The sequence below is a fragment of the Globicephala melas genome, chromosome 4 (assembly GCF_963455315.2).
Source record: "Globicephala melas chromosome 4, mGloMel1.2, whole genome shotgun sequence".
Lineage (NCBI taxonomy): Eukaryota > Metazoa > Chordata > Mammalia > Artiodactyla > Delphinidae > Globicephala > Globicephala melas.
The window spans coordinates 5,954,097-5,981,841 of record NC_083317.1 but is presented as its reverse complement, the minus strand read 5'-3'; the positions used below and the strand labels follow the sequence as shown (position 1 = coordinate 5,981,841).

General features: G+C 40.9%; 1 protein-coding gene across 1 annotated transcript in view; it reads right to left on the bottom strand.

Annotated features, from left to right (window-relative positions):
* Window positions 1-269: 269 nt before the first annotated feature.
* LCA5L (lebercilin LCA5 like) overlaps window positions 270-27,745 on the bottom strand; it is a 39,691-nt gene continuing 12,215 nt past the window's right edge. The window contains exons 3-9 of the mRNA XM_060297788.1: window positions 19,682-20,010; window positions 13,533-14,047; window positions 10,752-10,889; window positions 6,679-6,763; window positions 5,187-5,293; window positions 4,903-5,020; window positions 270-1,003 (exon numbers count right to left, since the gene is read on the bottom strand). Of these exons, the coding sequence (XP_060153771.1) occupies window positions 270-1,003; window positions 4,903-5,020; window positions 5,187-5,293; window positions 6,679-6,763; window positions 10,752-10,889; window positions 13,533-14,047; window positions 19,682-20,000 (2,016 nt within the window). The 5' untranslated portion in view covers window positions 20,001-20,010. The remainder of the gene's footprint in view (window positions 1,004-4,902; window positions 5,021-5,186; window positions 5,294-6,678; window positions 6,764-10,751; window positions 10,890-13,532; window positions 14,048-19,681; window positions 20,011-27,745) is intronic.

The following is a 27,745-nucleotide window of genomic DNA, read 5'->3' as shown; positions in this document are numbered from 1 at the left end:
GTAAATCAGTCTTCCAAAAGATAATGGACATGTGTCAGTTGTAGAAGAAAAAAGATGTAATTTTGTGTTTGTTGTCATTGGCTAATATACAATGAACTTCTAAAAATTAGATTAGCAATAAAACAAAGCCTTAATTATTCAAAGTCAATTTAAGTACTGAAAACACACACACACACACACACACACACACACACACATTAAAACTACGAGATTAAAGGCACATAAGACCAGAATATCAAACCAGAGTGGATTAGGATATTGGAATATATTTAAATAATTATTTTTCTCTTTCCTTCTGTAGGTGAAGATGACTTAATAGAACTTACCACAGTTACTTTAGAGTCTCCGAAAGCATTGCTGGCAGAGGCCTGACTAGCGGGTAGGTGGTGCATCTTCTTACTCTGCAAAGTCTCCTCAGGCCCCTTCATGACAGCAGTGCTTGTTTGGTTCTGTTTTAAGACACAGCCTGATCCAAAGAGTTCTTCCATTAGACTGCTTTTCTTCTCTCTGAAAGCTGTGTCATTTGCTTTTGTTCTGGAAGATGTACCAAAAGAGGGTTCATAGGTGACAGTAGGGTGCTCCAGCCTCACTTCTCCCCTGTGGCTGTGGTGCTTGCCTGTGCTATGAGTGCACCTCGTGCTGCCTGCATTGGCCAGCCCGCTGGAGGCAGGAAGCCCATGATGCAAGTTTTCGATCGCTTCTGTGAATGAATAATGCTTTCTTTGTCTGAAGGGTATTTTGATATTTGGAGCAGGATTTTTATCTGGCATTTCACCCATTTCACTTATTTCTGGACTTCTTTTAGACTTTTCATTTACTGTATCGTCTTCCTGACCACTTTCCCCTTCGGGATGGATTACTTGAATTCTTTCTGGTGGTAGTTCCTGTTCTTCTTTTACTAAAGTGGTTTTCTTTTCTTGATCTTCTGTTCTCTCTCTCTGTTGTCCAATATTCTCTAGAGATGGCTGTGCTTCTTCTATATGTTCCTCTTCCTTTGATAAATCTGTAGTAGAAAAATAGTTAATTTACTGACGTTTAAAATGAATGGATTTCTATTTCAAGATGGCATGTTGAACACAGTTATTTACACCTACTGACAAGCACGTTACAATGACAAAAAGGAAAGCAAATACAGGGAAAGGTGGTATTAACAAGCTTGAAATGTTATACTTTCCTAGAACATACCAGATAAATGAGAATTATGAAACCAAAAGAAAATGATATTCATAAACTTTGCCAATATGTTATTAATAGGTGTTCAACACCACCAGCTAGAAGTAGTGCCCGTTAAAACAAGAGAATATTTTTTACTCATCCAATTGGCAGATAATTTCCAGAGTTGGCCAGAATATGGGGACATTGGAACTTTGGTTCCCCATTGGTGGCTTTGTAAGCTGGTGTGCAGTTTGGATGGCAGGTTGGTAGTATCTATCAAAACTTTAAGGGAACATGCTCTTAGACCCAACAACTTCACTCGTAGAACCAAACCCTACAAAGATACACAAAGATGCGTCTAAGGATGTTCACTGCAGCCTGTTTGTGTTTTTTTTTCCCCCAATAAATTTATTTATTTAATTTTTGACTGCATTGGGTCTTTGTTGCTGCGCATGGGCTTTCTCTAGTTGTGGCGAGTGTGGGCTACTCTTTGTTGGGGTGCGCGGGCTTCTCACTGCGGTGGCTTTTCTTGTTGTGGAGCATGGGTTCTAGGCATGCGGGCTTCAGTAGTTGCAGCACACAGGCTCAGTAGTTGTGGCTCGCAGGCTCTAGAGCGCAGGCTCAGTAGTGGTGGCACACCGGCTTAGTTGCTCCACAGCATGTGGGATCTTCCTGGACCAGGGCTCAAACCCGTGTCCCCCGCATTGGCAGGCAGATTCTTAACCACTGCACCACCAGGGAAGTCCTGTAGCCTGGTTTAGTAAGAGTGAAACATCCTGAACATCTGTTCAAGGATTCCTGGTTAAAAGAATTAGAGCGCGTGGGATTGTGGAAAATGAGTTACTGAATGAGGAGGTGAGCATGCACTGCCAGGAGGAGATGATCGCAGAATACTGTTGTATGGAAAGATGTCCCTTCCTCTGCAGATCCTTCCCCAGGCACCGAGGAAGCCCTGTGTGCAGCTCTCCCCTCCTCAGAGGACCAGACCCTCGCGGGTTCTGAGCAAACAGCATCGCTAACGGCGAACCGCTCAGTGAGGCCATCGTTTGTGAGGGAGGATGGGGACAATATCGGGTGTGCAAAGAGTTGGAACGTTTCCTCATGTGACTACATTCTGGAATAAAATTATTCACTTATACTCTAGGAGAATGAAAATAATACTAGCAGGAGAAAGAAGTATGTTTCAAGAATGGTGTACTCCAATATAAAATAAAAAGTTAAAAAAAAGTAGATTTAAAAAAAAAGAATTAATGCTGAGCCTGGAAGCCAGTCAAACGTACAATTAACTCTAAATAGCTGTTAATATTATGCCCTATGATACCTGATGAGAATGTTAACATTTGAGAACATGGGGGAAAGTACTTATTTTCCACGATCTCCCCAGCCCCGCCTGGCCTCCCCGCTGCCGCCCAGTAGCGGGTCTGGTCCCTCCTCCGCACCAGCTCCTTCCCGGCTCCACGGTCCTCATCGTGGCCGAAGCGCCCTGCCCACCGCCCCCTCCGACACACCACCTCCTACTTCCTCGCCCCCGTGCGACCCCTCCTCTGGGCCCAGCGTCCGTGGGACCATCTCTTCTCGGGGTTCCACGTGGATCACTTCCTTCTAGTCTCCTGAGCTGCCGTCAGCTCACCCTCAGCCCCTTCCCTGTCCCCTTCTCGGTGGGGACCTTCTTTCCAGCACCCACCGCCCTCTCGCAGCCCCACAGGTCTTCTCCAAGGGCACAGGCTCCGAGGGCGGGGCATCTTGTCCCCAGGGCCCGGAGCAGTGCCTGACACAGCATATGCGCAGAAAATATTTGTCAAGTGAATGAGGAAACTTTCTAGGACAGTAAGAATTACCAAAATGGGGCTTCCCTGGTGGCGCAGTGGTTAAGAATCCACCTGCCAATGCAGGGGACACGGGTTCGAGCCCTGGTCCGGGAAGATCCCACATGCCGCGGAGCAACTAAGCCCGTGCGCCACAACTACTGAGCCCGCGCACCTAGAGCCCATGAGCCACAACTACTGAAGCCGGTGCACCGAGAGCCGGTGCTCTGCCACGGCAATGAGAAGCCCGCGCACCACAACAATGAGTAGCCCCCACCCGCCGCAACTAGAGAAAGCCCGCGTGCAGCAATGAAGACCCAATGCAGCCAAAAATAAATAAGTTTATTTAAAAAAAAATTACGAAAATGGACTAAAAAATAGGTGGAAAATGTAAACTGACCAGTGACCACAGAAGGAACCGCATGGGAGCCAGTGGCTTTCCAGGGGTTCTGCCCACCCTCGGTGTTATTTAAACCTCGTTCTAAAGCCAGTCTGGCCTCACTGCTAAAAGGTGGCCCCTCCCGGCACGGCCCTGGGCCCCTCGGGGGCTGTTCCCGCGGCTGCTCTTTCCAGGGAGGTTGTGCTTGCCCAGCCCGGTGGGGTGTCGCCCAGATGTCCCTTTAGCAATAACTTAACATGGAAACAATGGGGCAGTGTCATCAACGTTCTGAGGGAAGATGATCTCCAGCCTAGAATTTTCTTTCCAGTCAATTATTAATCAAGTCTAAGTAGAAACATGACATCTCCAGAGGAAATGCACACAGATTTGCCTTCCACGCAAGTGTTCTCAAGAAGCCAGTAGAGGTTGTACTCGTAGGACATGATGGCGTTTACCAGGAAAGGGAAGGACACAGGGTAGGAAAGAGATCTGGTGGCGAAGGGGTGACAGGAACCAGCAGGAAGGGTGAAGGGAGGCCCCAGGACCGCAGAGGGCACCAAGGCAAGGGCTTAAGCATTAAGGGCTTGCACCACCAAGCCCCTGCCCCGCTAACCCCCCAGCCTCCAGTGTCCTTGGTCTGACCTGACCACGCGGGGCCTGGCCAAGCTGTCGCCCTCACTATGGTGCCTGCAGCCTGGGTGGGCTGAGGACCCTCATTTCACCACACAGAGCCCTCTGCTCTCTCTCGGGGGTCCAGCACACGGGGCCTCTCCCCACACCCCATGTGCAGAGCAGCCCTGCTGCTGCCTGTCTCCGATGGGTCCCCAGCTCCCAGGACCCGGCATGACGTTGGCCCTGGCTGGGCCCCGGTGCCTTCAGGGAAGCTGCGGCCAGCCTGCCTGCTGTGGAATCTTCTTTAGGGGCAGTGCTGCCCTTTACTCAGCTGGGTTTGAGATTGAGACTCAGTTTTTTAAAACTGAACATGTTGTCTAAGAATACACATGGGATCGGGAGTTGTGCGGAAAAGCTGGCATAAAATGGAAGATCGTGGTTGTTTGTGGTGGGCGGCGGGAGGGTTATGGTTATGAAGGGCCCGCAGGGTGTCCCCAAGGGACAGTAATATTCCACGTCTTAAGCAGGTAGTGGAGTTCGTTTTATAACAGTTCTTTAAATTGAATATATATGTTTTATATATACTTTTATACACACACTGAGTAATTCACAAGTTAAAAAAAATAAAGTAAGAGTAAAGGAGAGGGGCTTCCCTGGTGGCGCAGTGGTTAGGAATCTGCCTGCCAACGCAGGGGACACGGGTTCGAGCCCTGGTCCAGGAAGATCCCACATGCCGTGGAGCAACTAAGCCCACAAGCCACAACTACTGAAGCCCCTGCGCCTAGACCCCGTGCTCCGCAACAAGAGACGCCACTGCTATGAGAAGACAGCGCACTGCAACGAAGAGCAACCCGCTTGCCGCAGCTAGAGAAAAGCCCGCATGCAGCAATGAAGACCCAACACAGCCAAAAAAAAAAAGCAAAGGAGACTTTTGAAAGTTGTTAAAATTACCTTCATATTTTCTCTTGGAATCCTCTTGGTTTGGTAGTTTACTGATACAGTGAGAACTTGCATGGATTATTTCAATCGATTTTTCTTTATGACCAATGTTTCCTCTTGTCTTTTTACCCTATAATTTAGAAAAGTGGCAAAAACATATTTTTGGCAGTAGAGGTAATTTTAAATTGTGTTTTATTTAATGAATACAAATACTTTTTGTATAGAACAAGTGAGTAAAGCTTATTTTTGTAAAGATATGTTTAATTAGACACTGCAAGAATTCAAATTTGCTGTACCTTAGTTGTCAAAGATGGAACATCTTCCGATATTTGGGTTTCCTGGTGTCGCATACTTGTAAGTGAAACACTTTTCCTTTCTGCTTGTACTGACTTGGTTGAAGAAACTACAGAACAGGTGTATTATATGTAAGAAACATATTTTACATTTGGAAGCAATACTGATTTTAAATGTAAAATAACAACTGAAGTTTGTAATGTAATTATAAAACAAAGTATAGTAGATGTTTTCTAAAGATTTTCAGTAAATGTATAACATTTGCCAGTTTCACTTTTTGCCCTAGCATCTCGCCTGTTTTGTCTTATTTTGGGCCCCAGAGGTTATGGCGATCACAGTGGTAAAGTACCAAAGAAGCAGGCGTTAGGATGGGTCGGCATTGCCATTGGAGGACACGGCTGTCCCTGCTGGCAGAAGGGATTCAGAACCGTAGCTGTGCAGAGAGTGTGCGCCATCGTGTCTCCTGTGTCAGAGCTCTTGGTTGTCGATGGTTGGATTGCCCACGCTAAAGTGCATGAACGCCAAACCTAGTAGTCACTTTCCTTGAAGTGTTATCCCATTTAAATGACCCCACGTTTGATTTTATCATCTTCTCTGCTGGCTGTTGTTCTGGATTATAAACCAAAAGCAAACAAAGGCAGGCAAGGAAATCTGAGGTTGTTGCCTTGAAAAGTAAACACATAGTTACTTGTAGCAAAATGAGAGGCAAGTGTTCCTATTGTGCCTCTTCTGAGCAGAATCTTACGCTGGGAGATCTTGAGGGGGAGGGAATAAGTACATCTTGTCTTGAAGGAAAAGATACTACTCAGCAATAAAAAGGTACAAACTAGTGATAGTAGCACAGCACAGATGCGTCTCAAAAACATGCTGGCCAAGAGAAGCCAGACAGCAAAGAGGACCTGCTGTACAATCCCACTCATGAAATTCTACAACAGGCAAACTGAGCTATTGTGACCGAGGAAATCCGAGGTTGTCTTGGGCTGGGGCTGGGGGACCCCTGACTGCCAGGGGCATGAGGGGGCACCTCCTGAGGAGATGGGTGGGTGTTCTAAATCTTGAGGGAGGTGGTGGTTGCATGGGTATAAGCACTTGTCAAAACCCATGGAATTGCACGCTTAAAACGGGTGCATCGTATTGGGGTAAACTGTACCTAAATAAAGTTAACCTTAAGAATCCACACAGTGGCTAACAGATCTACCTAGAAAGTCCAGTATTTGGCAGACGTTTTGCATCACGTTGAAAGTTACCGTCTCATTCACCCGAGTAGGGACATAAAAGACTGAGTGGAGGATGGGAACACGGGAAAGCCTCTCTATTCTCTTCTAGCTGTTTCAACCGTGTCACAGTTTTGTTATTCTAGAATCACAAAATGTGTCTCAATGCTTAACAAAAACGAGTTTTTAAAATGTCTGTTATCTTGGTGATATAAGTTAGAAAATCTGACTAGATACTTCAAAATAGATTTCGAGCAAAAATAATTAAAACATACTTTACCTTTTGGATAATCTTCTTTGTCACGTAAATTTCTAAGTATCTGGTTAGTATAGATGTTTCTAATTTCCAGCTCTCGACCCTTCTCCTAAAGAGAACCACAATACCAATATTTCTATAATTGTTTGCTTTTATCAACCTTGATTTCTTGTAAAAAAACAATTTAAAGTGAGCTCAGTGTTCTTTGGATAAAATCTATAGGTTCCAGCAGAAACAGAAATGGGCCATATCATTATATATCATTCCCGACATCAAAAAGCACTAGCTTTAAAAAAAAAAAACAAAAACACTAGCTTTTTAACAGAGTAACAAACCATTGTGAGTGGACAATATATATTTTTTAAATTAATTAATTAATTAATTTTTGGCTGCATTGGGTCTTCGTTGCTGCGCACGGGCTTTCTCTAGTTGCAGCAAGCGGAGGCTACTCTTCGTTGTGGTGCGCGGGCTTCTCACCGCGGTGGCTTCTCTTGTTGCGGAGTGCGGGCTCTAGGCACGTGGGCTTCAGTAGTTGTGGCTCGCGGGCTCTAGAGCGCAGGCTCAGTAGTTGTGGCACATGGGCTTAGCTGCTCTGCGGCATGTGGGATCTTCCCGAACCAGGGCTCGAACCCATGTCCCCTGCATTGGCAGGTGAATTCTTAACCACTGAGCCACCAGGGAAGCCCCATTTTTGAATTGGGTTATTTGTTTTTTGGTTGTTGAGTTTTTCCTCACAGTCTCTTTTATTCTATAAGTTCCCACCCTCATCTCTTTTATTTGTTTCACATTGATATTTATTTGTTGTGGAAACAGGGTAGTTTGTGCTGTAGAGTTTGCCACAGTCTGATGTTGCTGATCGCATCCCTGAGGCATTGCTTATCATGTTCCCCTGCTACCATATTTCTCTTAAATTGGTTGTTAGAGCTAAATATTTAATCATATCTAGGTATGTTTTTTTCTGGCAATAGTACTCCTTAGGTGGAGGTGTGTACGTCTGTCAGGAAGTGCATAGCATCGGATGGTTTCCCTTTGTGGCGATCATTGCTCAGATCCACTATTTCATTAGAAGTTCCAAAATAGTGATATTCTCATCCTTTCATTCCTTCATTATTGATGGAAAGGCCTTTACAAGGAAGGTCTTCCCTTCTCACAAGTTATTTGGTTACTCTGAGTATAGGAAAGGTAAAAGTAATTGTTTCTTTTCCTTTATTTACCAGTTTTTGAAACAGTGTGCTGGTTCCCTAGCATCCCCTAAAGGTGACTGAGTAATCACTGAGGTGTTTTGTTTTGTAAATATCCTTATGAACTTTCTGATTTCTGTATATTTGCTAAGTTTCAATCCACACAGTTATCTTTACTGATCCTAAATTGCCCCATCTTTGGCCAGTAAGAACCATCTTTGGCTCCTGAATCTCTTTGACATTACCCTAATGGTTCTTTGTAGTTTCCTTGCTTCTCTATATGTCCCAGGCTCACGTAGTATAGTTCATGCTCCAGACCTAGAATTTTTTTAAGGTGCCTTAGTTCTTTTTAGTGGGTTATGGATTTTGAAGATGATAGTATGTCATTAGGGGTATTCATTGTTAGTGAGTGGGTCACATTAGGAAATATGTATTTATTTTTAAAGATAAAAATGTATCATAAAATCATACCTTCACTTCAGTTCACAATCAAGACTACAGGATTTTTATTTGACCTTATCCTACTTCTGTATTTTCTTTCTTCCATCTCCCAAATCCCAGTTCTCAGTGACACCAACATAGTTCATTATGTGCTTTATCCCATAAGATACATACAACAGTCTCAAAATAACCGTACCAACTCTGTCATCAAGAGTGTATTTCACTAGGCATATGCAGTGAAATTGACGTGTTTTAAGTCTCTTGGAATGGTGTCTCTCTGTGACATTATGCCTACACTGGAATACACAGTGGGCTCTTTTTTTTTTTCATTTTACTCTGGATTTTTAGGGAACGTTTTTTGATTTTTTTTTTACATTTCATTCTGCTTCATAATTACACAAAATATTTACATATTTCCAAAGTCAAATCTACCAAAAAGATATTCAAGGAAATCTAGGTTCTATAGCTGTCCCTTCTACTCTATTTTTTCCCCATTTCCACTATTATCCTACTATGCTTTTTTCAAACTAGAAGCAACTTTGTCGATATATTTGTATTGTCTCCTTTCCTTACGTGATGGCATACTACACACTTCCCTCTGCCTTCCTTTTTTCACTTATCAATATATCCTGGCGATTACTCCATATTACAACATAAAGAACCCTCATGCCATTTTACAGATGCACAGAAATCCATTGCGTATATTTACTTTTCTTTTTAAAATAAATTTGGATGTTACTGAATATAGAATTTTGTATCTTTCTTTTCATTAAGCATTTCATTAATTATTAAGCTTTTCTCCTGTCAAAATTGTTTTTTAATGACTGTATAGTATATATGTGCACATGGCTGCATATGAAAGCACAAACTTTATTTTAAAATTCCCTGATTGTGTCTCCATATGTGTGTGTGTTTGCTTTGACCAGTGGATCTTGAAGCCTCTTCTGTTAGACTTCTAAGGTAGTTCCTGTAGCCACGCCCATTTTCTGGCATATTCTTCTCTCTGAAGTTTCCTGAGGCTCCAGAGAAGAATGAAACAGAACTCTTTCCCCTGCTTTACAAAGGGAGAGTTTACATCCAACTTTCTTCCCTGTCTCTGAGTGCTCTCAAGGCTCCTGGGAAACCTGTATTTCCTATTTGACATAAAAGCTAAAGATTCTTGTCTTAAAGAATCATGCTTAAGATTTACTAACTGAGGCTTGAACGACCTATATTTCTTAAGTATTTTATCTAGCTTTTCCAACTTGTTGCACATTTTAGAAATCTTGAAGGCAGAAAGAACAAAAGTCTGAAAAGTAAATTTTTTTAATTTTTTTTTTTTTTTCTTTTGGCTGCACTGCACAGCTTGTGGCATCTTAGTTCCCCAACCAGGGATGGAACCTGGGCCCCGGCAGTGAAAGTACTGAGTCTTAACCACTGGACCGCCAGGGAACTCCCCAAAGAAAATATTTTTAATTCTCACTTTTAGGGCAGATTTTTAAAAAATTGAAGTATAGTTGCTGTACAATATTATATGTTACAGGTGTACGGTATAGTGATTCACAATTTTTAAGGGTTAAACTCCATTTATAGTTATTATAAAATATTGGCTATATTCCCTGTGTTGTACAATACATCCTTGTAGCTTATTTTATACCTAATAATTTGAACCTCTTACTCCTCTACCCCTATATTGCCCCTCCCCCTTCCCTCTCCCCCCTGGTAACCACTAGTTTGTTCTATCTGTGAGTCTGCTTCTTTTTTGTTATATTCACTAGTTTGTTGTATTTTTTAGATTCCACAAATAAGTGATGTCATAGAGTATTTGTCTTTCTCTGTCTGACTTTTCACTTAGCATAATACTCTCCAAGTGAGGGCACATTTTAAAAGACAGTTTTGTAAGCATATTTGCAAGTGAGGCCTTAAAATGATTTATGTATATATAAAGTAGATAAGCAACAAGGATTTATTGTACAACACAGAGAACAATATTCAATATCTTGTAATAAACGATAACAGAAAATAACCTGAAAAAAATATAACTGCATCACTTTGCTGTACACCCGAAACTGACACAATATTATAAATCAACTATACTTCAATACAAAAAATGAAAAAATGAATTTATGGGCTACAAAAATTACTCTAAATATTTTAATGTTATAAGTGAATTTTTTAAATAGAAAAACTTATTTTGGGTTCCACTAAAATGTTAACAAAGTACAATATTACTTCATGTGATGAGATAAAAATGATAATAAGTCTTGTGAATGAATAGACAAGAGTTTTAATTTTTCTAATTACATATTCACCAGGCTGTTAACTGATTCTCATAATTTCAGATCCTCTCTTCATATGGTTGTAGGGAAAAAAGTTAATTTGAGAAAGCTATACTTGAAGTTAAGTAATTCAAAGATATATTAGGCATAAATAGCTCTGATAGTTTGGGAAGCAGCATTTCACAAATTTTGTTACATTTTGCTTTAAAAGAAGTACCTTAAGTTTTTGTTGAAGGTGTTTTATTTCCATTTGCAGAGTCTTTGTAGCTGCTTGAGCTGCTAAGGTCTTCTGGTTCTCAAAGGCCAACTGCCGAGTAAAGGCTTTATTGTTCAGCCTCAGTTGTTTCTCCAAGCTCTGAAAATAGTATATATTTCAACTCTCTGGAACCAGTGTAGTATTATAAAATAATTCGACTCTAATGGAACTAATTACATTTATGAAAAGTGCAAAATTTTAATACAATTTTAGTGGATGGCTTGTCTAGAGGACACATATTAGAACTAAATATTACCACACACACAAAAAGCCAAAAAATTCCAGATCCCAACTCTAGGGAATAAATATCATGTTTCCAGCCTAATGTTTTTTTACACTCTGGAATTTGGTAAAAAAATTTTTGGAACAGATCCTGAAAAATCAATAAGTAAAATCAACGTTATACTTTACAACTAAACCTAAGCAGTTCTGTTGAAATGAAGTATACCACTAACTTAGCATGGTGCACTCCGTGAAAACCTTTCAAATCTCTCTTGCCAAAGGGTTGACCAGCGTCAGTGCAGATCATCACGCTCGGACTGTGATTCTCAGATAACTGAGACGGGAAGTTACGATGGGGTCTCACAGAGCCACACCACGTGGATGAATTATAAGCCAATGAAACGACTGACTTAGCACAGTAACCATCTATAAATACGAAGGACTCACTGTTGCATATTTGCCTTCTCTGTGGAATGAGAACTGTTTTACTGGAGAACTGTTTGCGCGGGTCTTTGACAGGAACTTGGCCAAAAGGCCTTTTCTTTCCTTCTTTTCCATAAAGTGTGGTTTCCCTCGTTACGACATTAATACTTTCTCATTAAAGTGGAAAATATGGTAAGCTAATAGGGCGAAATAATCGCTAAAAATCCCATTTCCTAACATATTAACATTAAAAAAAATACCGACATGTTTTGGCCCACAAACTTTTTCTCCCACCAAATGCCCTACAACCAAATGAAATTTCTCATACAACCAAGTGCCTCCGATAAGAAAATAGCTAATTAGTTCTCAAATTCTTTTTGGTTTTGGTTGTAGTTTAAAAACATGAGCTACTTGAACACGTTTGTGTAAAAAATATGTAGATGAGATACAAATACATTTACTTTCACATGACAGACAGATGCTAAGATGGATCCAATCCTACCCGAAAGGCCAAACTTTAGAAGTTTGGTACACTATTTACATGAATGAAAAATGAGGTGGCTCATTATTTCCTGTAGCTTCCATATCCATTTTATGTGAAAAAATTCTCTTTGAAAATAGAGGAGGGTTTCACCAAAAAAGAAATAACAGAAAAAACAGTGGCTGAAATGAACTTGATATCTTATTATTATTTCAAGATCATTGAAAATACTTGTCTCTCACCTTTAGGGAATTAAACAGTAAATCACTTCCATTTGTGTTTATGTCCATAGAGACCGAAACTACCTAATGTAAAATAGGCAGAATTCTCAATATGATCAGAGTGTTCTCCCAAATCATCCCTTGTAATGTAATCCCCAGGCTTTTGACCACCATGTACCCTTGAGGATTATCTATCTATTCATTTCTAAAATTATTTAAATTCCCTTTCCCTATCTGTCCCCAGGAATATTACCTGGGGAAATTTTCTATTTCTAGGACATTAGAAATGTCTCGACAGACTGATGAGGGACAGAACAAGGAGGGGGCTGGCGAGGAGATGCACTCAGGGTTTAGGGAAGTAGCCTTTTAAGAAGGCAGTTTGGAGTAGAGGCTTGCTTTCTAGGAGAGGTTTCCCACAACACAGCACAGCACAACCCCCTTCAGCATGTGAACAAACTCCCTTGACCTCAGCAGCTGGACTGCCTGAGAGAATGGTCATTTCCAGATAAATGAGCCCAGCCGTAGCTAAGCAGAACCGCACAGGGCCTTCCCAGGACAGAACCCCTCACCCCACCCCCTGCAGTGTCCTCCACCTGCCTCTGGTCTGTAGAAAAGCTTTATCCTCTTAGGCCTTTCCTGAGTTCCAAAGAGTAAATTTAATCAGAGAAATGAGAAAATGAAGAAAGAAAGGAAAATAGTCAAGAAAGACAAAGTAATAACAGTTTAGCCATTAAACAAAGTAAAGGAACTTTAGTCCCTCCTCAGGGCCTACAGTTAATATTCTGAGCCATGTCCTGTGAGCTGTTCTGTAGATACTGAAACCCTATCAGGTAGAAGAAGTTAACTGCATGCTGCCCACCAGCATGGAGACTGCAGTCGGGTTGGAACCAGAAGGCTGATGATACTGACTCCCGATTACCTCACCACCAACCAATCAGAAGAATGTCCACGAGGTGATCACACAGCCCACATCCCCCCTCCCTCACCCTGTCTTTAAAAACCTTTCCCTGAAAGCCATCAGGGAGTTTGGGCCTTTTGAGCACTAGCTGCCTGGACTCCTTGCTTGGTGCTCTGCAGTAAACACCTTCCTTCACTGCAGCCCAGTGTCAGTAGATTGGCTTTACTGTGCACGGGCGAGCGGACCCGAGTTAGGTTGGGTAACATAGCCACAGGACCTCTCGCTCAGTGCACAACAGAAGGAGCTGTTTCTCTCTCTCCTGTGCCCCTCCCCTTCCCCTTCCCCTTCCCCCCCCCCCCATCAGACACCACCATCCGTGTGCTCTTGCTCAGCACAGCAGCTGGTAGTGCTTCATCCCACAGGCATATATGATGAATGTGCACCCTCTCTCTATTAACTTTGGAAACTTAACGTTTCTAGACCTCTGAAATACAGACCTGTATTTGTCTGTCATTCCCCTCCATTTTTGTTGTAAGAACAGACAATCTTTGAGTAAGCTCATCCCTCTCTGCAAGATGTTTGTCTTCAGAAAGTTTCTGCAGTGCCTGCAAGGCATCTTTAGTCTTCAACAGCTCGCTGTCTGTTTCTCTAAGTTTCCCAGACACGGCTCTTTCCTTTCCCTGGGATTTCCTGAGTAGCTGCCTTAAAGTTTTTACTTCGTTCTGATGTTTAACCACAATTTGAGGTAGATTATTTTGTGAATTCTCATATTTTCCTATAGCTTTCAAGTGCTTAAGCTGGAGTTGTTTCAGAAATTGGTTTTCTGCGACGGTGGCCTCCAGCTTGCGGTGTAGATCGGCTAATTCATTTTTCAGTTCTTTAATTTTATGAAGCCTTGCTGAGAGTATGCGGTGAGTTATGGCATCTCGTCTCTGGGCAGCCACATTGATCTGAGAATTTAAAAATGGTGCATTCCAGTTGTGCTTTTTCTCCACCGCGATCTCCTTCTGGCCTGTGTAAGCAGATAATCCAGTTTGTTACTAGTAATGTGTATATAGATATGTAGATATGTAAATATACAGGCGTGTGTAATGCCCCCCGCCCCCTGCCCTCACACATATACATACACACATGCCAACTAGAAGGGGAAGGAACTAACACTGAATGAACACCCATGCTTTAGGCTGGGTACTTTATGTTTAGGTATCTCATTTAATACAATCCTTTAACGTCAGTAGTAGTCTATTTTAGAGCTGGAGATTATAAGTCATTTTTCAAAGGTTACATAACCACAAAGTGACATAAAATGAACTGAAAACCAGGTCTTCTCTGACTCTAAAACCTGTACTTATTTCTATCATAAAAGGTATACTGAAAATCATAATACTCGATAACATTTACTAAGGGTTTACCATATGTGAAGCATTGAATTAAATGCTTTATGTAGATTATCTGACGTAATTCTTCCAACAAAACGTTACAAGGCAATCACAGTGTAACATTAGAGCCTAATGTTATATATGTGATGATCTCATATATTTAAAAAGAACCTTAAAAAGCCATTAAACTGCTTAGAGTATTCATATAAGGATTCCATCTCTCAATAAACCCAACACAACCAGTTTTTCCTCTGTTACTTTTGAGTGAGCACTAAATTAACCAGTTAGATGGTTTGTATTTGGGATTCTATTTTGAACAAAAAGCATCTAAACGATATTACACGAAGCTTATGTAACCGAATTCGAGTATGTCAAATGTATGTGTAACCTCATTGTATTATTATCCCATTTTAAAGATGAAAAAACTGTGCTGAGTGATGTCATTTATCAATGGGCACACAACTGGTAAGTGGTGAGACAGACTCACGTCTATGTACCTTTGTCACTGCCCCATATGTATTGTATGTGCATCTGTATGATATTCATATGTGCATCTGTGTATGTAACTATATGTGTGTGTGCATGTGCACATATTAGTATATCTATACTCTGAGAAAGAAAGAGATTGAAACTGGATTCTAGAATCTGAAAAAAATATTGTCCTCATCGTGGAGAGAGAAAAGCTCTTAGTGGCCAGTGTCATTGGAGTCCTAACCCTAAGCTATTGGCCGAGTGTGGACACATCATCTGAGACATGGCTTATTAGCATGTTTGGTCTAGGTGGTGGGAAAGGCATTTCTGCCTGTGATGGAAACAATGAGTCAACAGAAACAGAAGATGCTTTCTGAGGATAAAGCATGTGAATCTTGAGCATGACAGACCACACAGATTTCACAATGATCACAGGATCAGTATCAAATCAATAACCAATGGACTGTCTTTACAACTATGCCTCCAGAGGTTTTTATTTTCCCACTGGGAACAATGTAGTAGGGGCTATGGTTGAATACTTGAGTATCTTGGAATAGACTTTTGAGCACACTGAAAACTGGGAAGCAGAGGTCAGACTCTTAAGACACCTACTAGAAGGCCAGAGAAGAGGTGTCTGTGGTTGTATCAGGCCGGATACTCTAATACCTTGGGCACTGGCTGGGGGAGTTCTAGACCCAGGCAGTGTGGATCAGGCTGGATGAAAACAGGGGTGGCTGAGGGCTCTCAGGCTCCACACCATGTCCGGCATGATTGAACTTGACCCCAGCTTGTAATGCCTTCCAGCTCTTGGGTGGTGTGACCGTGGAGGAGAAAGAGATTCTCCTGAGCCTGGAGGGATGAGGGGTGGTGGGTTCCGTGGGCACTGGAGGCTTGTGTCCCCACCTCATGCTGGACTCGAGTGATGGGAGGGCAGAGTCAGCATGAGTGGGGACTAAACCCCACGGGCATGGGGCACTGGCCAAGGCCCCAGGTCGAGATGTGCACCGAGGGCCTGGGTGCTTCGAAAACAGGAGGTGTCAGCCTTTTAAGGATCACATGGGCCTGGACAAGGAACACAGCCGTGATGAAAATGGAAGGGCCAGAGACCCTTCCCCAAACGTCCTTGTCTGTGTAAGGCCCCCCCATACGCCCTTCATTCCCCGAACATAACTGAGATTCAGTGTCTTACCTACCCTAGTGGGTGCGTGTGAGAGAATGAACCAGACTGTTTTGCTTCAGGAAGGTAAATATCTCACTTGCATTGGAGTGATGTAGAATGAATCCATACTATATATGTCATGCATGCTTGTATAATAATAAAGGTTAGGAAACTTGAAATAGGGTTTAATCCTTAAAGATTTATATCTCATTATCCTAACCTATACGTAAGAATGGTAAAGCTTACAATTTCTGTCCCATTTCACACAATAAGGCAGATTTAGCTGAATGATTTAGCTATTCTTAAGATAACTAATTGTTAAACCACTAAGCTAAAACACTTAATTCACCAAAAACATGTACATTTAAGTCCATGTTAGCCAAAAAGGGACTCTTCTCATTGCTTAAGAGTAGGCATGCTTCCTACTACAAAGAGTGAACTGTGTTCTTTTGAATAGACCTAAGGACAGCCGCGCACTCGCCTCTTCACCGGCTCCAGCCCGTCCATTTCCCCAGGTGCATATCCTCATCCTCAGCCCCGCCTTTTTGTGTGTGTGTGTGCGGTACGCGGGCCTCTCACTGCTGCGGCCTCTCCCGTTGCGGAGCACAGGCTCCGGACGCGCAGGCTCAGCGGCCATGGCTCATGGGCCCAGTCGCTCCGCGGCATGTGGGATCTTCCCGGACCGGGGCACGCACCCCTGTCCCCTGCATCGGCAGGCGGACTCTCAACCACTGCGCCAACAGGGAAGCCCCTGCCCCTCCTTTTAAAAGCACGATTGTCCTCCTGTCTCACTGCTGTACCCATGCTGTCTCTTCACCCGTTTTCCCTGGCCCCGTCGTAGCCCCGTCTCCTGGTCACTTTCCTCTTTGGTCTCTCGGTCCCATTCTGTTCGCGAAGTCGTCCACACCCTCAATCTGGTTCTGGTCCTTAGCCTGAGCCACGTCCCTGCTGGCGCTGGCTCTGTCCTCTGCCAGGTTCTCTCTGTCTTCCAGGTCACCTTAAAAGACGTAGCTCACTTCCTTCAAGGACCAGGGTAAGAAGAGGTTCAAAGGCAGGCCTTTCCCTTTCCTGTTCTCCAGAGCCCTGGCATTAGTGTTGGAGAGGGCATCCCCTCAACCCCACCGCAGGGCTTCCACCTTCCCCCGACTAAAGACAACAGGGCAAAAGCTGTCCAGAGCAATTGAATGCAGTAGAATAACTGTTTTCTGTATACCAGTTTTGGAATGACTATCACATAGTTTAGCACTGTGTTGACAAAACACATCAAGGAGGGATATATAATTGAAGGAATTCTGAAAGTACATTTTTCTACAAAAGGAAGAAAAATCAAATTATAGGAATATATTGTTCGCTATTTACATTGATTTAAATAAATCTCCAATATCTGACCAGAGCAAATATCCTATCATACTGAAGTCCTCTTTTTATCCCTATAATTTTTCTCTATGAAATGTTTTTCTGCTATAAAATTTGCTTTTCTAAGATGGGAATTGAAAATAATCTCTGATGTTACTATTCTTGAGTGAATTCTGGGTCTGTAGTGGTGGTTCCTGATCCAGTGTTACCAGCCCCTGAGGGTCAGAGGTCTACTTTTATATATAAGAAAGCTGAACAGAAATTGAACCTTCACTGGAGAATGGACTGCACTGGCTAAAACGTAACGCCTTTTTGCTTAGAATTACATTAACCCAGCATTAATTCATCAATTACTTGCTGATTAAATTTTTTTGGCAAACACTTGCAAAACATGAGCTGGGAGAGAACAAAAGAATAAAAGAATAAACCAAGAGACACTTTTATCATTCTGTGACAAAGCTTGATGTTACAATGAGTGTTTTAAGGTCATCATACACCAGTACGAGGATCCTCAGGGACATATAATTTGGGTTAATGATGCAGCCAAGATTTGCTTAAAATAATTTCAGAGTATTTATACACGAAAGCGTACCCAAGGGAGAGCAAGCCCTCACTCGGATCATGGAATTTAGGTTCTAGTCCCCTGTGAAGTGACAGTTCATTTAGGCTGCTCCCAATTTATGAACAGGTATCTTGCATAAAGGACACAATAAATATTTGTGGAATAAATAAATGAGGAATCAGTTTTTAAAAGTCAAATTATAAGGTGCTAAGAACTCAAAATACAGTTCGTTTCTTGTAGAAATGGTTTTATAAATGCTAACTGCATTCTCACGCAGTCCCACAAAAGCCCAGACTCCACGTAAGATGTAGTATATCGTTTGAGGATTTCTTGTCATAAACCCCTGGGGCCAAACTGTTTCTGAATTTTGGGGGGTTTATTCTTCGTGATGCATATATAGTATTTTCCAAAGTACGCCCAGTAGGGCTGGGGACATCACACTTTGTTTTTGTAATGAATATTTTTGTAGTGAAATTTATATGATTATATTTTGCACAAAGTGAAATAAATAAAGATGAATCTCATGTCAGTTCAAATCAGGTTTTTGTTGCCAAAGCAGTGTTGGTGCCAAAGATATAAAAAACGTTTGGTTTTCAGAGTTCCGTAAATTTCAAATGTGGCTGAGGGAGTATGACTGTAGAGCCTGTCCATGATGTATGTGCTGTTGTGATTATATCTACAAATGCCCGAACAGACTTCCCATGGCAGAGTCTTCTGCCCTGGGCCTTGCCAGGATGTGTGGGACTTCCACCTCTCCAGAGAAAGGGCTGTTAACCTTCCGAGAATCTGGATGAAAACTATGGGTCCTTCTCCCTAGAAAGTTCACAAATGCAATTAAATACACACAAAAATGCAAAGGATTCCCTGGGGTTTGCAGATGTGGGTCTTAGACGAAGAATCCCTGCTCTACAGCTGGGAAGAAGGGCAATTGAAGATTGTAGATCTTCACTGGGGGTCCTAGGCACAGCTGGTCATGGCAGGCTGGGGATGGGAGGCAGGTACTGGGTAAATGTGACACTACATGTGCTCCAGTTAGAGTAGGCTCTTAATTATTTTCCAGCTACTGAGTGGGCAGTTCTGATAGTCACAGTGGAAAAAGAGTTCCAGCTATTTCTACATAGGGAATATTTATAAGCCTAGGATTGCCTGTCTGGGAATAATAACCGCCTGGGCAGGGGGCGGGGAGTGAAGAGGTCTAGGATGTTGCAAAGCTAATCCCAATTCGGATAGCTAGGAGCTGATGGAGTCCTTTTAAAATCCACAGGGAAATGACATTATTAACAGCCTCTTGAACCATCCTTGTTTCTAAAGAGCATCTTTGCCAATATGCCTCACCGGATGTGAAGACCATCTTCCTGGGGTGCTGAGACAGATATTTACATTTCATTGGTGATTGAAACCTTGATTCTTCAGCTGAGATGAAAGGCAAGAGGCCAGTGAATTCCAAGTACTGTGGTATTCTGTAACAAGTCCACCTGTTAACTAAAAACCGCAAGAGGGCTAGGCTTTATGTTTTAAGCCTAACTTTCTGTTATTTTGTAATTATCCTTAATTTCTCTATTTCCCATTCCTTCTATAAAAATTCACTTATAATGTGTATGATTTACAATCTGGAAAAACAATAAAACTGAATATGGACCACTTCAGATAGTAGTGCATTAAATAATAATGTCATTATAACCAGAAATTTGGTCTTGGTTGGGAAGTTTTGCTTCTTACCTTTAGGTTGGGAGATTTTAGAAACATTATACTTTTTCTTCTCCTTTTTTGCTTTCACTACAGGCTTCTCTAAATAATTATTTTTAGCCGCGGTTTCTGAGCATTCAGAGAGAAAGTCTTCTGAATAATCGTAGTGAGAACTTGAACTTCTGCAGGAACACTGAGATCTGCTGTAATCAACACTCTTGTCGGAATCGTTGCTGTTCCTGGGAAAACCTGGGCGGCTGCTCTGGCATTTTGCAGACCTCCTGCCGTTTTCTAAGGCCACACTGGGGAAATGTCCATCTAGATTCCTTTCTGTTAGATCAGCCAATGACATAGTAAACAACCTAATAGAAGAAAGGTATTTTTAGATTTATAGCTATTGACATTGAAATGAACCTGTGCTTTAATATATTTAACTATAAATGAATAATTAGGAATACAAAACAACACATTATTTTGAAGTATTTTCTGGAAAAATTTTCAGTTTGGTTTTTATATTTTTTTCTACCTAAAATGTAAGACTCCTGAGACTGGACTTTGGGGAGATTATATTCACAGGAAATATAAAGTTCACATCAGGTGACAACAATGACAACAATTTAAAAGTTAGTGAATTACAGTCTCATTCTCTAAGGCTGGCTGTTTTGTTTTTTTTTTAATTGAAGTATAGTTGACTTACAATGTTGTGTTAGTTTCAGTTGTACAGAAAAGTGATTCAGTCATATGTATACATATATATATATATACATATACATATACATGCTAGAACAAAAAAAGAATGCTCTAAGTCCCCAAACCAGTTCTATTCCCGAATCTTTCTGTAAGAACCGCTTCGAGCTTCCTTAGACTCAGTCTGAACTGTGTTTGGCTCTGGGAAAGGGTGATCAGGCACTGTCTGGAAGATACCAAGGCCTCTCCACTGGTTATCAAGAGGCAGAAGTAGCCCCTCACTGTTGTCTACTGGATGCTGAGGGTCACCTAACTGCAGACATTCATTCAGCTGGGAAAACAACCGGGTGATTCTTCCATGTGTAGTCAGTCACTTTTCCTTCCGCAGAGAGTGATAAAGAAGGGAGTTACCACGTACCTTTCTGAGGCTGTCTTTGGAACGCACACAGCGTGGGGGGCAGCTTCTAAGGGCCTCCGCTGACTCCCACTTCCTGGTATAATCCCGTCCCCTCCAGTGTGACTCAGGTATCGCTTCCAAGGTAAGGTAACTAAAGGATTCTGACTTCCTTCTTAATCACCCTCGCTTTTTCTCTCATTTGCTCACATTGATGGAAGCCAATTGCCGTATTGTAAGCTGACCCACGGGGAAGCACACATGGCAGAAAACTGAAGCCTCAGGCCCACAGCCAGGGAGGACCTGAGGCCCTCCGTCGATCGGGCTGCAGGAGCGGAATCCTACCACCAGTCGTTCGGGTGAGCTTGGAACTTCCCCCCGAGTCTGGAGGTAACTGCAGCCCCAGCCGACATGCTGAAGCAGCCTTGCGGGACATCCTGAGCCAAAGGACCCAGCTGTGCCCGGATTCCTGACCCACCGGATAAAAAACGTTCGTTGTTGTTTTTCTAGCCAGTAGGTGTTCATTTGAGAACGGGAGACAGACTTATAAAACAGCAAACTTCCGTGTGAATCGATCCCAGGAGGTTATGAAACCACAGTGATCTTGCAGAAAAATGGAAGAACGGGATTTTATGCTAAACAACTTAGTTTATTTAGGTTAATAGATGCTTTCTAGAATGTGTATTTACTTAATTTTGAAAAAATCTATATAATACCATATTTTCTCTATCTCTAATCCATTAATTTTAATAAAATCATGATCTTATCAAAGTAGTTTTTTGGAGTGGTGGCCAAACACACTGTTGTTTTCAGCTGTTAAGTTTTGGGGTGATTTGTTACACAGGTGTAGGTCACTCATACACTCAGATGTATCTTCCCAGGGTGGTTCAGTTTCCAAAAGAGTTACTTGGGCTTAACACAAATTATACCTACCAGAGAGAGAGAACATTTTTATTTATTTTTTAATTTATTTGGCTGTGTCAAATCTTAGTTGCGGCTCACAGGCTTAGTTGCCCTGAGGCATGTGGGATCTTAGTTCCCAGGCCAGGGATCAAACCTGCGTCCCATGCATTGAAAGGCGGATTCTTAACCACTGGACCACCAGGGAAGTCCCCCAAGAGAGAACATTTTTAGAATTCTGAAAATCCCAGGACCCAGAACTGTTCTAAAATTTCTACTTATATAATCGGAATATGGGTTTGTTTGGGTTCACCTGTGAGAATTCCATTCTAATTCATGAAACTGAATCTAAGAGTCATCAGCAAGGTAAAACCAAGTTTGATTTTTTTTTTTTTTTTTTGCGGTACGCGGGCCTCTCACTGTTGTGGCCTCTCCCGTTGCGGAGCACAGGCTCCGGACGCGCAGGCTCAGCGGCCATGGCTCACGGGCCCAGCCGCTCCGCGGCATGTGGGATCTTCCCGGACCGGGGCACGAACCTGCGTCCCCTGCATCGGCAGGCGGACTCTCAACCACTGCGCCACCAGGGAAGCCCCCCAATTTTGATTTTTGGCTATTCCTAGTCAGCATGTACCTTGAAAGCACATATTAAGCAGCTCTCTGGAATATTCAGTCTGTTAAATGGTAGTTTTCTCATTGATCTGTTAAAAATTGATAGAGGGCTAGTATCAGGCCTATAACTACCTTTAAGTTGATTAAATTGTTTTAGAGTATATTTGTATTAATGTAAGTAGGGCTACACCACATTGTTATCAATAAAAAAATGTAAGCAGTCTCCACATATATGGATTTCTGATTATGTGGTGTATTATTTAAAAATCTAGGCTTTAAGCAAACCATCTAATGTTCCTTTTTTTTTTTTGGAACTAAAGAGCCGGGAGAAAGATGACTATTTATTTACTTTTTTTTTTTTTACATCTTTATTGGAGTATAATTGCTTTACAATGGTGTGTTAGTTTCTGCTTTATAACAAAGTGAATCAGTTATACATGTACATATGTTCCCATATCTCTTCCCTCTTGAGTCTCCCTCCCTCCCACCCTCCATATCCCACCCCTCTAGGTGGTTACAAAGCACCGAGCTGATCTCCCTGTGCTATGCGGCTGCTTCCCACTAGCTATCTATTTTACGTTTGGTAGTGTATATATGTCCATGCCACTCTCTCGCTTTGTCACAGCTTACCCTTCCCCCTCCCCATATCCTCAAGTCTATTCTCTAGTGGTCTGTGTCTTTATTCCCATCTTGCCCCTAGGTTCTTCATGACATTTTTTTCCCCTTAGATTCCATATATATGTGTTAGCATACGGTATTTGTCTTTCTCTTTCTGACTTACTTCACTCTGTATGACAGACTCTAGGTCCATCCACCTCACTACAAATAACTCAATTTCGTTTCTTTTTATGGCTGAGTAATATTCCATTGTATATACGTGCCACATCTTCTTTATCCATTCATTCGATGATGGACACTTAGGTTGCTTCCATCTCCTGGCTATTGTAAATAGAGCTGCAATGAACATTTTGGTACATGACTCTTTTTGAATTATGGTTTTCTCAGGGTATATGCCCATAGTGGGATTGCTGGGTCATATGGTAGTTCTATTTGTAGTTTTTTAAGGAACCTCCATACTGTTCTCCATAGTGGCTGTACCAATTCACATTCCCACCAACAGGGCAAGAGTGTTCCCTTTTCTCCACACCCTCTCCAGCATTTATTGTTTCTAGATTTTTTGATGATGGCCATTTTGACTGGTGTGAGATGATATCTCACTGCAGTTTTGATTTGCATTTCTCTAATGATTAATGATGTTGAGCATTCTTTCATGTGTTCGTTGGCACTCTGTACATCTTTGGAGAAATGTCTATTTAGGTCTCCTGCCCATGTTTAATTTGGGTTGTTTGTTTTTTTGATATTGAACTGCATGAGCTGCTTGTAAATTTTGGAGATTAATCCTTTGTCAGTTGCTTCATTTGCAAATATTTTCTCCCATTCTGAGGGTTGTCTTTTGGTCTTGTTTATGGTTTACTTTGCTGTGTAAAAGCTTTTAAATTTCATTAGGTCCCATTTGTTTATTTTTGTTTTTATTTCCATTTCTCTGGGAGGTGGGTCAAAAAGGATCTTCCTGTGATTTATGTCATAGAGTGTTTTGCTTATGTTTTCCTCTAAGAGTTTGATAGTTTCTGGCCTTACATTTAGGTCTTTAATCCATTTTGAGCTTATTTTTGTGTATGGTGTTAGGGAGTGTTCTAATCTCATACTTTTACATGTACCTGTCCAGTTTTCCCAGCACCACTTATTGAAGAGGCTGTCCTTTCTCCACTGTACATTCCTGCCTCCTTTATCAAAGATAAGGTGACCATATGTGTGTGGGTTTATCTCTGGGCTTTCTATCCTGTTCCATTGATCTATCTTTCTGTTTTTGTGCCAGTACCATACTGTCTTGATTACTGTAGCTTTGTAGTATAGTCTGAAGTCAGGGAGCCTGATTCCCCCAGCTCCGTTTTTCATTCTCAAGATTGCTTTGGCTATTCGGGGTCTTTTGTGTTTCCATACAAATTGTGAAATTTTTTGTTCTTGTTCTGTGAAAAATGCCAGTGGTAGTTTGATAGGGATTGCATTGAATCTGTAGATTGCTTTGGGTAGTAGAGTCATTTTCACAATGTTGATTCTTCCAATCCAAGAACATGGTATATCTCTCCATCTATATGTATCATCTTTAATTTCTTTCATCAGTGTCTTATAATTTTCTGCATACAAGTCTTTTTTCTCCTTAGGTAGGTTTATTCCTAGATATTTTATTCTTTTTGTTGCAGTGGTAAATGGGAGTATTTTCTTAATTTCACTTTCAGATTTTTCATCACTAGTGTATAGGAAGGCCAGAGATTTCTGTGCATTAATTTTGTATCCTGCTAGTTTACCAAATTCATTGATTAGCTCTAGTAGTTTTCTGGTAGCATCTTCAGGTTTCTCTATATATAGTATCATATCATCTGCAAACAGTGACAGCTTTACTTCTTCTTTTCCGATTTGGATTCTTTTTATTTCCTTAATGTTCCTTTTAATTAATTGATTAATTAATTAATTTAAAATGTTCAGTCAAATGTCATTTATTTAGTGTCTGCCAGGCACTGGGGTTAGGAAAAAGGCAAACTCTGCCTTCAAGGATTTGAAAATAAAGTTAGTAATTATGTAATTAATGCTCACTATATAGTTAGCATACCAGTTTTTGATATCAAATTTATGATAGTGTATAGTTCAAATTTTTGGCACCATATTTTAAACAATTAGTGTTTACAGTATAACAGTGCCCATTTTATTGCACTTGAAACATAATTTCACTATATTGCTATCATTATAGAGTTTATAGTAGTTTCTTTGCTGTTGTGTATGACTCAGGAATACAACCCACAATTAAAAACCTAATGGAAAAATGTGACCCTGTTGATGATATGTTTTTTCTGGAATGCACAGTGGTGAAAAGGGGTGGCTGCTTATAAATACAGTAAGTTTGTATATCACATTCATTTAATTATAGAATGAGAAATGAGAATGTTCAAGATTGAGATATACATCTGAATAATTCTGAATACTACAGTCTTGTGTAGTTGCCTTCAATTCTACTTTTACAACAAGGCGGACCAAAACCTAAACACATGCAAAAATGTTTTAAAATGAATTAATGCGTATCTGCCGTTCTTTACCAAATGTTCCTAAGATGTATGAGAAATCAACTTTGTGTCCTGAGCGGAGGGTTCTTCACACTGTAATATTTATGAAGTTTCCAGGGTAGTGTTTTCTGACATTCTTTGGTCTATTTCTAAGAAAATAATATATTTCAGGGACGTCCCTGGTGGCTCAGTGGGTTAAGAATCCGCCTGCCAACGCAGGGGACTCGGGTTCAAGCCCTCATCTGGGAAGATCCCACATGCCTTGGAGCAACTAAGCCCAGTGTGCCACAACTACTGAGCCTGCGCTCTAGAGCCTGCGAGCCATAACTACTTAGCCTGCGAGCCACAGCTACCGAAGCCCACGTGCCTAGAGCCCATGCTCCACAACAAGAGAAGCCACTGCAATGGGAAGCCCGCACACCGCAACGAAGAGTAGCCCCCGCTCGCCGCAACTAGAGAAAGCCCGCGTGCAGCAACAAAAACTCAATGCAGCCAAAATTAAACAGATAAATACATTTATATTAAAAAAAGAAACTAATACATTTCAAAAAACCTAGAATGATATTACAAAAGGCAAATGTTAAGAGCTCATCAATAAACATTTATATAATTGGAAATTAAAAGTTTTGAACCAGTATTAATTTATATATATTCATTTGCATATGGATTGCTTTATACTTCACACACTATAAGGCTTTCTCTCTATCAAAGTGAATCAGTTATTGGCAGTTGATTGGGAAATTCTTGGTTGTAGTTATCAAACAGTCCTGCTGAAATAAGATTTGAAGGGGCCACAGCAGAGCAGTGCATCTCAAAATTTGGGGCACAAAACAAAAGATCGTGTGGCCCACCTGCCTGTTCTTCCATTCTAATAAAAATTTGAACATGAATAATGAAAGTTTTTGGATTATGTGTTACTTGCCTGAAAGCAGCAGGTACTACTGGTGGGCACTGGATCTTATCTTAGAAGCACTGATATTGATAGACTTTAGTATTATGTACTGAAATGTAACCTTCTGACTCAACAATCTATCTCACAAATTGTCAGATTCTTGGCTTTTATTACAACCAGAAAATCCTAATTCTTAAAGGTAAATATTCTGTAGTGAAGTTATAATTAATTTATAGGGACCATTTAGTTTTCAAAAAGTGGTTACGGCTATGTTTACCAACCCAAATTATTGTGTGGGTAGGTAACTGTATTCTTAACTGTATTCTCAGTCCTGCTTCGTGGGAAACGGTAGTTTGACTTACAAGTTTTCCCTCTTTTCTCACCCATTCTCAACACTTCCTATTCTCTTTCCCACTATATTTCCTCTTAGAACATATCACTAGTCTAATTTCATACATATTTTATTCATCTGATTTGTTGCCCGACTTCTCAATTAAATTGTATGCTTCATAATGGCAGTATTTTTTACTGTTTTGTCTACTGCTGTATCCCCTGTGCCTAGAGGAGTTCCTGGGAAATAATGTGTTCAATAAAGATTGACTAAATAAATGAATGTTCAGGGTGCCTCTATGCTTCTTAAGTCCTTTCTCCATATCCATTACTCCTGAAAAACTTCTCACTAGTGCTGACCCAACTCAAGATGCCCTAAATGAATGCTTTCCCAATATGATAAAGAAATATTAATACATATCTCAAACTAAAAACTAATCTCATGCTTAACAGTGAACCATTAATTTACATTGCTGTAAGGATTTAGATAAAGATGTCAACGATCACTTCTGCTAATTAATATTGCTCTGGAGGTACTAGCCAATGAAATTAGACATGAGAAAGAAATAACATGTATAAATATTGGAAAAGAAAGGGCAAATCATTTATTATTTGCAGGTAACATGATTTTAAACTTATAAAACCCCATACAACAGTATAAAATAAAGGGAATTCAATAAAACTATTGGCTATTAAATGGATATAAAAATCAATCTTTTCTATATGTTAACTGAAATGACTTGGAAAATAGATAAAAAGATCCCACTTACTATATATCAGCTAAAAATTTAGAACATCTGATACAGGTTTAATACAAATAATATGAAAAAAACTTTTAAACTACTGAAAGAAATAAAAGAAGATTTATGTAATTGGAAAGACATATAGTGTTCTTATATAAGAAGGACCAAGGTGATAAAGATGTAAATTCTCCCTAATTTAATGTACATAATCACAGTATTCCTAGTAAAAATGTCAAGAGTAATTTTTTTTGGAAATGTGACAAGATCATACTAAATTCATATAATTATGAATATGAAAAATGCATAAGAACAAAAGGATTTTTAAAAAATGATGAGAAGGGACTACCTCTATCAGATATTGTGATATAAAGCTATAGTCATTAAAAGAGTCTGATAATAGTGCTTGAATAGACAGAGCAGTATAAT